The 12,344-nt window shown below is 51.4% G+C and overlaps 1 protein-coding gene across 1 annotated transcript in view; it reads left to right on the top strand.

Moving 5' to 3' along the window:
• Positions 1-2,127: 2,127 nt before the first annotated feature.
• The window catches only part of PTGIS (prostaglandin I2 synthase), a 43,442-nt gene continuing 33,225 nt past the window's right edge, over positions 2,128-12,344 (top strand). The window contains exons 1-2 of the mRNA XM_039230019.1: positions 2,128-2,201; positions 11,065-11,188. Coding sequence (XP_039085950.1) covers positions 2,128-2,201; positions 11,065-11,188 — 198 coding nt within the window. The remainder of the gene's footprint in view (positions 2,202-11,064; positions 11,189-12,344) is intronic.

Below are 12,344 nucleotides of genomic sequence, written 5' to 3' on the forward strand. Positions count from 1 at the left end.
TTGGGATGCCGCTGGTGTATACTCAAGCCTGGGATGTAGGGTGGAAGAGCTAACATTTATTGAGGACCTACTGTGCACTAGACCCATGCTGGGTGATTTCACTCTGTCATCGTTTAATTCAGTCTTCACAACAGACCAGAGAGGAAGGAACAGTTCTTCCCATTTTTCAGGTGAGAAAACTGAGCCCTGATCACGCATATGATGAGAGGCTGGCAGCAGTTAACTTTCACTAATGCTGGCCGTGTATCCGGCACTCTGAAAGGCGTGTCCCCTGGATTAGGTCATTCTTCAACTGCACTCCACTGATGAGGCACCCAGCTCAGGGAGGAGGCGCAGACTGCCCACTTACGCAGGTTAGCATTGGCCAAGCCGGGCTGTGAGCCTCACTGGCAGAGGGCCACCCTGTGGTGCTCCCCAAATTTGGAGAAAACCCTCCACGCCTGTTCAAGGGCCTTTCTGGGATCGTTGACTTTATAGGCGGATAAGCTGGATAAATAAACAAGAGATTCAGGAAGTGCCTTTGCCTCTTGATATTCTGAATCCAGAGGACACATGAAGGTCATCCAGCTGCCTTGACAGCCAACATTATACAGGCAAATAATGAATCTCTAACATGATAGCAGGAATGTTAAGTACTGTCAAGGAGAAAAACAAACTAAAGCAATAGCGAATGATGGTGTGAACACTTTAGACCAGGTGGTCAGGGAAGGCTTCTTTGAGGAGGCAACAGTGGAGCAGAGACAGAGGGATGAGGAATGTGATGGAAGGAGCCAGCTACGCAAGTCTCTGAGAGAAGATTGTTTTAGACAGAGGGACTATCAAGTGCAAAGGTCCTGAGGTAGAAGTGAGTTTTGCACATTTGGGGAAGGACAAGAAGATGAGTGTGGCTGGAGCGGAGGCAGGGAGGCAGGGAGTGGGGGTGGGGGCATGAGGCGAGGAAGGTAAAGGTGTCAGGGGGCAGATAATGCTGGTCCTTATAGGACCTTGTAAGGACTTGGGGCTGTGCTCTCAGGAGTGAGGCAGAGCCATGGAGGGTTCTGAGCAAAACCCAGTCACAGGATCTGACTTGGGTTCTAAGTGGATCCTTCTATAGAGGGAGGGGGCTGAAGCCAGGTGACCAGGGAGCAGTGACAGCTTCCCCAGGGGGCCACAGGGAAGAGGAGAGGAAACCTGCCTGAAGGCACCCAGCAGTGAGAAACAGACACAGGATTAGAATCAGCCCTCCACCCACTGACTCACAGCACTCACCTGTGCCAGGCAGGGAGTACTTTGCAACATTTTACTGACACGCTCTCCTCAGTTTCTCACGACTTTGATTTGTCTGTTCCCAGACAAGAAACTGGCCTCGGAGAGGGTTTGTTTCCTGCACAAGGGTTTCCGGGGTGCAAATCGGTGGAGGAGGACGGGGTGAGCCTGGATTCCCCTGAGCCCCAGGGTGGTGTGCAGAGCCAGACACCTAGAGGCCGCTACACTGAGCACCAGGTAGTCTTGACAATGGCCTTGACAATGGCCACGTACCCTGAGCGCCTACGATGCTCCAGGCTCAGGTCTGTGCTTTACGGTCCTGAGGGCCCCTCGCGGCGGTGGAGGGAGGACGAGGGACTCAGAGCCAAACCTGCAACCCGGTCACTAGTCACTGAAGGTGATACACGCGCTGGGTGATCCACCAACCTCGCCCAGACACACGGGTACAAATATCCCGGTCCAGGGTGGGGATGGCACCAGGAGGAGGCGGGGTGGTGGAGGCCGCTCAGGTAGAAGGTGGGCCCCTCCCACCCCTCCCACCACACTCCCCCCTCTGCCCCCTCCCCGACCCCTCCCCATCGCCCCTCCGCCTCCCCCAGCCCTCCCTTCCTTCCCTCCCCCGCACAATCCCTCCCACCTCGTCCCCGCAGCTCCCTCCGCTCCACCCCACGCTTTCCAGCCCCTTTCGGACCCAGGGTGGGGGGGGCCGGCGCCGCCGAGCTGGGGGAGGGGCTCCCCGAGAGCGCCCCGCCCCCCGGGACCCTGGCGCGGTCGTCGGGCCCGCCCCCCGTGCCGCCGCGGCCGGGCAGCCTGGAGGGAGGGCCCGCGGGCCGAGAGGTACCTGGGCGCCCCGAGCCGCCGCCGCCTCGCCGCCGCCCGGCCATGTCCTGGGCGCTGCTCCTCGGGCTCCTGGCCGCGCTGCTGCTGCTGCTGCTGCTGAGCCGTCGGCGCACGCGGTGAGTGCCCTCGCCCCCCGCCCGCCCCGAGGGGCGCCCCCGGGTCCCGGGACGCGCAGGCCCCGCTTCCCCCAGGCGCTGCCCCCTCCGGCCGAAGGGGCTCGACGCCCATCCGCCGCCCCATCCCGGGGTGGGGGGGGGAGGGGGCGACTGCCAGGCCGCCTCGGGGAGAGGCTCCGAGGGGGGGCGAGGGACGGGGTTGGGGGACCCCGGCCGATGGCTCCCCGAGCACGGCCGGCACCTGCGAAGGGCTTTCTGGAGACTGTCTCCGGGTGGGGAGGGGGTGCGAGAAGCCCCCTTCTGGATCCAGCATCTACTTGAGCCATTTCCCAGCCTTTCTGGGTTCCTTGCTCCTCACCCCATTACACAGATGGGCGAATTGAGGCTGGGGAATGTAGAGCCCTGGAACCACTTTCCATAGGAGTGTTCCCCCCCTTCCCCCCCCCCCCCCCCCCCCCCCCCCCCCCCCCCCCCCCCCCCCCGCTCTCGCCTTTGCCCTGACCTGGACGACGGGGCTGGGTAGATTCGGATCTCCTTCTGCTCTGGTCCAGAAAGGGGTCTCCCCTCACCTGAGGCCCCACAGCCTGGGCAGGGTAGAACCCGGGCCAAACTTCTCAGCTTCCTAGTCCCAAAGATTGTCCTGCTCTGCTGAGAATCTGTGATTTCGGACAAGGGGTAAATCTCATACACTTCAAATCAAGGACATGGCAGTAAGTCCTTTTTTTATAAAGCATTTAAAAAGTTAATTTGAGTGGCTCATGGAGTAGCTGAGTGCATTTGACTTAAATATTTATCCCGTTATAGAGAGGACTGAAGCCCTTCCCTTCCGGCAATTCCAGACTTTTCTTGTTGATCAAGGCTACCTCATAGCGCTGCTGAGGGCAAGGCTCGAAACTTCCAGACTTTTTACGAACACTTTTTATTTTAGACTGGTTTTACGTTTGGAAGAAAGTTGCAAAGTTTGTACAGAGTTTCTAAAGAAAGACCCCTCATCCAGTTTCAGCCATTGTTAACATTTTACGTTATCGTTATCGTGGTACGTTAGTCCAAACTAAAACACCAACACTAGGCTGTTAAGATGAACCAAACTCCGAACTTAATTTGTATTTCATCAGTTTTTCCATCATGTGCTTATTCTGTGCCAGGATCCAGTTCAGAGTACTACCCTGTGTTTAGTTATCATCCCTCTTCAGTGAGGCTGTAGATAATATAGAGGTCTGTGTGTGTGCGTGTGTGTGCGTGTGTGTGCGTGTGTGTGTGTGTGAAATGAGGGTTCTGAAAATTCCAGAACTTTTCTGGAAACTTTTTATTTTTAAACAATAGGTTAGTTCCATTTCCAAACCATAACCCTGTGATCTTTTTCTTTAACGTTTAGACACCTTCTCAGGTTAAATGTAAAACTCTGTATTTATTCATTTGCCTGAAAAAAAAAATGACGAAGAAAAAGAAAAAGGAAACAAGCAAATTTTTCTGTGAAGAAGTGAATTATTCTTCCAAACTTGTTAGGCTTTTTGGAAACTCTGTCTAGTGATGTTTTCAGACTGTGCATTTGCTTTTTCACTCCAGATTTTAGTTTTGATATCCGGCCATGTTGCTACATGGAGATCTGATTCATTCTTTTGATCGTCTGTGTCGTATTCCATAGTATGAATGAATGGAAAGTTTGGGGTTTTTTTTTCCCTTTTATTCCTGTCTCAACGGATGGACTCTTAGGTTTCTCCAACGTTTTTGCTATTTCGGACAATGTGCTGTGGTCTTCCTGCGACCCCTCCTGCTCTGTGACACCACCCCCCCCCCATGGATGCAGTGACTATAAGCTATATGGATTCTGAGAGGCAGGGTCTTTGGGTGGTCAGCGTGTGGAGACTCTCGGCCTCTAGGAATAAGAACAAATTGAGTACCCACTCTCTGCCTTAGTTTCTTAGTCTTTAGAATGGGGATGCTGGGGCGCCTGGGTGGCTTAGTCAGTTAAGCATCCAACTTTCACTTAGGTCATGATCTCGCGGTTCGTGGGTTCGAGCCCCGTGTCGGGCTCTGTGCTGACTGCCAGCTCAGAGCCTGGAGCCTATTTCAGAAGCTGTATCTCCCTCTCTCTCTGACCCTCCCCTGCTCACGCTGTCTCTCTCTCTCTTTCCTAGAAATAAAAGAAAAAAAAAAAAAAGAATGGGGATGCTGATGAGAATGGTAGTTAAGAATGGAATTGCTGGGTTAGAAGAAAGGCCAGTTAAACATTTTAGCAAGTTCTTGCTGTAACCCAGAGCGCTAATTTATCTTTGTGGGTGAGCCGTTGATTTTTATACCCGGTGGCTTAGGAGGGCCAACAGGTGGGGACTGGGGAGAAGTATGGGTATAGGGGTCACCAAGAGCTCAGGGGCAGTTAGTCGGGTGGACCCCAGGGAGACCCCAGAGGCACCCCAGTTTAGGTCCCAATCTCATTTTCTCCTCCCAATTTGGCAGCGGGCACTGTTGTTCCATTTTACAGAGAAGGAAACTGAGTCTCAGAGAAACTAAGCAACTCGTCCAAGGTCTGCCTGGATTACAAATCTAGGCTGTAAGGATTTGTAATTCTCAGGAAAAATGAATTTCCATGCTCCCCACACATTTTATTTGTAATCTGAATGCTCAAAAGCCTTAGAACCACATGATGGTAAGATAGTAAGATGTGGATACAACCAGAAGATCCTTTTTAATAAAAATATTTATTTGTGTGAGAGACAGACAGACAGTAGGGGAGGGGCAGAGAGAGAAAGGAGACACAGAATCCGAAGCAGGCTCCAGGGTACGAGCTGACAGCACAGAGCCCGATGTGGGGCTTGTACTCATGAACCTCAAGATCATGACTTGAGCCAAAGTTGGACACTTAACCACTGAGCCACCCAGACACCCCCAGAAGATTCTTTTTTTTAAAAAAAAATTTTTATTTCTGAGAGAGAGAGAAAGACAGCATGAGCAGGAGAGGGTCAGAGAGAGAGGGAGATACGGAATCTGAAACAGGCTCCAGGCTCTGAGCTGTCAGCACAGAGCCCAATGTGGGGCTAGAACCCACAAACCGTGAGATCATGACCTGAGCCGAAGTCGAACACTTAACCGACTGAGCCACCCAGGCACCCCGCCTCCAGAAGATTCTTAAGGACAAATAATCAAGTGTTGGCAAAAGGGATGGTTGATGCCGATGCCGTGTAGACAAGGAATCAAACAAGCAAGGCCATGCACCTTCCTTTCTCCTCACTGACCCTTGAGGTGATGTTCATCACCCCATTTTACAGCTGAGGCTAGAAGGGCTCAGTGTCCTCCTCAGGGCCACACTGAAATTCTATTCCCCATCTAGCCAGTTCCAAAACTCATGCTTTTCTCAGTAAAAAGAAAAAAGAAAAGAAAGAACTTTAGTCAGTCAACAACTGTCTTTACCTCTAGCTTTTTTTTTTAAGTTAAAATTTTTAATGATGAAAAATTTCAACTATACATAAAAAATAGAATAGTATAAGAATCCCTGTGGAACCGTCCCCTTCATTTGATGGTTAACATTTTTACAAAAAATTATGGATCAGGGCGCCTGGATGGCTCAGTCGGTTGAGTGTCTGACTCTTGATTTTGGCTCAGGTCATGATCCCAGGGTGATGGAAGAGCCCCTCATCGGGCTCTATGCTAACATTTTCTCTCTCTCTCTCTCTCTCTCTCTCTGCCCCTTTGTGTCCCCGCATGCTCTTTCTCTCAAATTAAAAAAAATTTTTTTTAATTCCAGATGTTACAATATGTCTCCAGAAAATATTTCAGAATGCATGTCAAAAAAACAGTGACAGGGCGCCTGGGTGGCTCACTCGGTTAAGCGTCTGACTTCAGCTCAGGTCTCACGGTTCATGGTCGGGCTCTGTGCTGACAGCACAGAGCCTGGAGCCTGTTTCAGATTCTGTGTCTCCCTCTCTCTCTGACCCTCCCCTGCTCATTCTGTCTCTCTCTCAGAAATAAATAAAAAATAAAACATTTAAAAAATAAAACATTTTTAAAAAATTAAAAAGAAAATAGGTAAAAATAGTGACAGTCACAATTCTCTTATCCTGCTTCAGAATATAAAAATCATTAATATTGTGTAGTCTCCAGTCTAAATTCAGATTTTTGCAGTTACAACAAAGGTAACTTTTAAACCCGGCCTGGCAACCATGAGTGTTTTCGCCTGGGAGAGGTTGTGAGCTGGAGTGAGGAGGGGTCAGGAGCTAGGAGCCTGACTTCTGTGTCACTGGGGCTGGTGACCTGCATGAGGGTGTCCGAAACATTCTTCCTGCTGCCCTTTAGGGCCTGTTTGTCCAGCAAACCTCGCGTAGCTGCTCTCCAGTGCCCCGGCCACTCCGCCAGTCCGAGTGCGTCTCTCTTCCTCTTTGAGCTTGTGCCTGTCTGGTCGAGGGAGCGCTGGAAGAAGACGCCAGGTGGGGGAAGGCCACCGTGGCATCAGGCGTAGGGTTCCCGGTGACTGAGGAATGATCTGGGCCCTTGCAGGATACGGAGTTTCTAGGCACAGATAAATGTGTCTCATTCCAACACGCGCTAACCAGAGGCCATCGGGTGGTGGCCCATAGCGGGATTCGGCACAGATGGGTCTGCTGTGTACCATGGGGGGGGGGGGAGCGGGGGCAAGAGGAGAAAATTTGGGGCTTCCCCGTACAAAATTCCAGATTTCCAGCTTCTCCTAAAAATGTGACAATAGAACCTCACCCGCCAGGGACTCGGTAGCAGAGGCCTCTGTAAGCCTTGCCGCCGTCCCCAACCCAGTTTGCATCTGCCCTGTCCCTCTGCTTGCTCTAGCCATTTTCTGTTACGCTGCGAATTCTCTGAACCTTCTGTGTCAGTTACAAAAACAGGAAAAACAAAAACTGGAGCAAAGTGGCCGCGTGCTGCTTCCGCGGAGTGGGAGGCAGGGAGAGGGGGAGAGGGCTCGTGTCAGACAGCTTGTGGGCAAGCCCCGGGAAGGAGTGGGAGCTTAAGTTGCTGAAACCCTGCAGGTTCCCCCCCCATGAAATCCTCCCAGAGCCTGAGGCCCCGAATTGAGTTCAAACTACCAGACAGAGACGTCAGGCCATCCGCTAACACTGCCCAGTACACGATGCAGCTTCTGCTCAAACCAGAACGTGTGTCAGGCACTTGACCTGCATCGCGTCCCTTGACCCCTTTAGCAACTGTGGGGGGTGGGGAGGGGCAGGTGCTGCTCCTTGAGCACCAGCCGCATACACAGATCGTTCATCTGACACGTATTAAACGACTGCCCTGTGCCAGGCACTGTTGTTAAGTGTTGGGGTCAAGTGCCTGTAGCCATGGAACTTCCGTCCAGTGCGGGTGTGATACTTCAGGGCACAGAGGTGGCTGATGCCCACCCTTAACTCTCTGCCCCAGTTTGCAGAGGGTTGAGTGAGACCGAGGCAGGACAGGTGGCAAGGTTGGCCGTGGAGTCTGTGAGTGAGGAGTGGGCAGTTGGGGAGGAGCCCATGTGACCGGAAGTGGAGAGGCAGAAAAGGTGCCTTGATGTCTGAAACCAGAAGGGCAGGCTTTGTGGGTGGCCGGGGATGAGGGGGTCCAGCCCTCCCTCCAAGGGCCTGGCAGTGCCTCAAAACAGTGAGAGTGTCCGTGGGCGAGGCTCAAGACCGCAGACCCCAAAATAGAGCCTCCTTCGGCCCTGCTGGCTGCCGGCTGAGTCACCCTGGAATGTAGCCTGGGCCTGAGCTGGATTCAGGGCCTAGGCTCTGTCGGGGGTCAGACTCCTGGGCTCCTAGCTTCCTGCCTTTGTCTGAGCCTCCTTGGGACTTTTCTGGGGGAATATGGAAGCTGCCAGAAATAACATGTGGCTCATTGGGGAGCTCTGGCCGCAACCTGGATGAAGAGCAAGGAAAGGAAGCCATGGCCCTGCCCTTACGCCCAAAGGTGTCTTAGAGGAAAAAGGCCCCTGTCCTGGAAATGGGGGGGGCGGATGCCAGCTTCACCTCCACTTCCATTGTCGCGCTCCTGGATCATCACAGTCATTTCTGTGTTGTGACTTTTTAAAAGCAAAAGGACATCTATATCCAGCACCCGCTTCCAACCCTCCAGGAACCCCCCATGATACTGGGCGTGGAAGCCTGACCCTGGCTATAGGTCAAGTCCTGCCTCTCACCCCTGCAGTCCACCCCAGCCACACCAGTGCCTGCTGTCTTGAAAGCCTCCCACCCCAGGGTCCTTGCACTTGCTGTTCCCACTGCCTAAAATCCTTCTCTCCCCACTCTGGTACTGCACTCCCTTCTCATCCTGCTGGTCTTTGATAAGGTGGTGCCTCCGTGGGGAGGCCCTCCCTGATCAGTCCGTCACCCTCTTTCTTTTTTCTTTGCTGAGATATAAATCACACACTGTAACACTTACCATTTAAAAATTCTTCTAAATGTTTATTTTTGAGAGAGAGAGGCAGAGCACAAGTAGGAGAGGGGCAGACAGAGAGGGAGACACCGAATCTGAGAAAGGCTCCAGGCCCTGAGCTGTCAGCACAGAGCCTGACGTGAGACTCAAACTCACAAACCGTGAGATCATGACCTGAGCTGATGTGGGATGCTTAAGTGACTGAGCCACCTCCTGCCTCAGATTCTGTGTCTCCCACTTTCTCTGCCTCTTCCTCACTCCCACTCTGTCCCTGTCTCTCAAAAATAAATAGACATGAAAAAAATAAAGTATACAATTCAGTGGTTTTTAGAATATTCATAGGGTTGTGTCTCCATCACCACTGCCGAACTCCAGAATATTTTTTGTCACTCCCAGAAGAAACCTGGAAACCCATCTCCATAGCAGTCACTCTGCATTGTCCCCTCCCCTCAAGCTCTGGCCACCACTAGTCTACTTTCTGTCACCCTGGATGTGCCTTTTCTGGACATCGCACAGAAGTAGATCATCCAGGATGTGACCTCTGTGTCTGGCTTCTTTCACTTAGCAAATGGTTTTAGGGTTCTTCCACACTGTAGCACGAATCACTCATTCCTTTTTATGGCTGAATAATGTTCCATGGCATGAAGATACTGTAGTTTGTCCATTCATCGGTCAGTGGACATCTGCGTTGGCTCCATCTTTTGGCCACTATGAATAATGCCGCTGAGAACAATAGTGTACAGTTTTATATATGAACTTATGTTTTCAGTAATTTGGGGTATGTTGCTGGGTTGTATAGTAACTCTGTTTAAGGAGTTACTTTCAAGGAGCTGTTGGGCTAGTTTCTAAAATAGCTGCACCACGTACATTCCCACCAGAAATATACCAGGGTGCCCATTTCTCCACATCTTTGCCAAGAGTGACTTTCCTTTTTTTTTTTTTTTTTTTAAGATTATAGCCATCTTGGTGTGAAGTGGTACCACACTGCGGCTTTGATTTGCATTTCCCCAGAGCCTCATGATGTCGAGCATCTTTTCATATGCTTGCTGGCCATTTGTGTCTCTTCTTTAGAGAACTGTCCACTCAAATCCTTCGTGCATTTAAACATTGGGTTATTTGTTGGGGCACCTGGGTGGTTCAGTTGCTTAAGCATCTGACTTTGATTCTGGCCATGAGCTCATGGTTCATGGGTTTGAGCCCCACATCAGGCTCTGTGCTGACAGCTCAGAGCCTGGAACCTGCTTCGGATTCTGTCTCCCCCTTTCTGCCCCTCCCCTGCTCACACTCTGTGTGTCTGTCTGTCTCTCTCTTAAAACTAAATAAAAAAGGTTGTTTTTTTTTTTTTTTTTAAATTGGGTTGTCTTTTCATTGTTCACTCGTAGCTCCTTTATTTTCTTTATCACTCCCTGAAATGATTTTGCTTTTTTTGCTTTTGCCTGCCTTCCCCTTGTTAGTACGCAAGCCCCATGAAGTCAGGCACCTTGCCTGGCCTGCTTCCTAGTTACTATTCGGTGAGCGAGTGAGAGGAGAGGGGATATGACTCACTCACTGAGCAGGCAGGGAGCTGTCTGCATGCCTGTGGTTCTGATCATTGTAAGACAAAGCTCGGGGTCCTTGCCTGGGTTTAAGGACCTTTTTTATGTTTTTTCATGCAGGGGGTCCACCCTGAGCACTAGTCTTACGCTTTCTGAGGCCGACTTCGTGCTCATGATAAGCCGTCCCAGCTAACAGCCCCTCCCCCAGAGGATGGCGGGGCAGGGCAGCCAGGGGCCGGCGGTGAGGGCGGCCCTTCCACAATTTGTCCCTCAGTCACTCAACGGGTCTCTGGTCTCATCCTTTCTCCGTGGGCACAGCAGGGGGTGTGAGATCGCCAAAGCCCTGTCCACACTGGCTCAGGCAGAGAACTATGTTCCTTGTACTTCTGGGTTTCTAGAAGGCTCTCTTCCCCACAGGGGAAAGTCCACCTCGCCTGGACCCCCTAACATGTACCAGCATCCACTGGTCGCCCAGCTTCTGCTCTTGGCCCCTATAGTCCCTCTCTCTCAGCCGCCAGAAGGATCCTGTAAAAACTTAAGCCAAATCCTGTCCCTGTGCAGCTTGAAGCTCTCCCACGGCTCCCCCCTCGCTCAGGGAGAAAGTTCAAAGTCCTCACAGCTGCCTCCGAGGCCTGCCTCGTCTGACACCTGTTACTGCGCTGGCCTCCACTTCTCTGTTCTCCTTGGTCTCTCCAGTTCTGTTCGTGGCCTCCTTACTGTTCGTGGAACACATGAGACACAACCCAGCCTCAGGGCCTTTGCACGTGTCATTCCCTCTGCCTGGAAGGCTCTTCTTCCAGATATCTATATGGCTCCTTCCCTCACCACCTTCAGGCCTTTCTCCAATGTCCCAGGGAAGCCTGCTGTGCCCTCTCCACTGAAAATCACACCCCATGCCCTATACTTTGTCTTCTTTCCCTGCTTAAACACAATGATAAGTACTGTGGCTTCTGCAGGCGACCTGGCGAGCCTCCCCTGGATATAGGCAGTATCCCCTGGTTGGGCCATGCCTTGGAGTTTGGGAAAGATGCTGCCAGCTTCCTCACCAGGATGAAGGAGAAGCACGGTGACATATTTACTGTAAGTGCCTCTTATGCCTCTAGGGAGGGAAGGGGACGAGCAAGTGGGCCTGTCATCTGGTGTTCACTGATTCCTTCTAATTGTTTTTAATGTTACTTTTGAGAGAGAGAGAGAGAGAGAGAGAGAGTGTGTAAGCAGAGAAGGGGCAGAGAGAGAGGGGGACACAGGATCCGAAGCAGGCTCCAGGCTGTCAGCACAGAGCCCGACGTGGGGCTTGAACTCACAAACTCTGAGATCATGACCTGAGCCGAAGTCGGACACTCAGTTGAGTGAGCCACCCAGGTGCCTTTCACTGATTTCTTCTCATACACTAACCTCACACCCTTCCACACACTAACCTCGCACCCTTCCACACACTAACCTCACACCCTTCCACACGCTAACCTCACACCTTCCATACACTTACCTCACACCCTTCCACACACTAACCTCACGTCCTTCCACACACTAATCTCACACCTTCCACACACTAACCTCACACCTTCCACACACTAACCTCACACCTTCCACACACTAACCTGCCAGCCAATGGTCCCGCCAACTTTCCATCCATTTCCCCATCCAGCTGTACAGCCAACACTTAACTAACATCCATCCCTTCATTATCCCTTTAGCATCTTCCCGGCACGAAGGAATGCAGTCATTCAGTGTCTGTGAAATTCTTGTACATCCATCCAGCTGACCTCTATCCATCCACTCAACTTCCATCTATCCAACATCCATCCATTCATCCAGCGTTTATCCTTCTGTCTGTCTACCCAATATGTAAGCAGCATCCTTCCGTCCTAATATCCACCCAACATTCATTCATATATTCCATTTCCATCAAACCTCCATCTGTCCACTCATCCATCTTTCCATATACCTATCCAACATCCATCTCCCCATCCATTTATCCATCACCTATCCCTTCATCTATCTACTCAAATTTATCCAGTAATCTTCCATTCACATATATAACATCCATCCAGTTTTTATCCGTATGTTTAGTTTCTGCCAGCTTCCATCTATCTACCCATCTTTCCATCCATCTGCCACCAGGCACCTGATATACAGTTATCTATCCATTCAGTATGCAGTGTCTCTCCACTCTGGATGCATCTGTTTGTATCTCCATCCATCTATCCATCTATCCATCCATCCATCCACCCACCCA

This window comes from Hyaena hyaena, unplaced genomic scaffold, assembly GCF_003009895.1.
Source record: "Hyaena hyaena isolate Hyena2069 unplaced genomic scaffold, ASM300989v1 scaffold_42, whole genome shotgun sequence".
Lineage (NCBI taxonomy): Eukaryota > Metazoa > Chordata > Mammalia > Carnivora > Hyaenidae > Hyaena > Hyaena hyaena.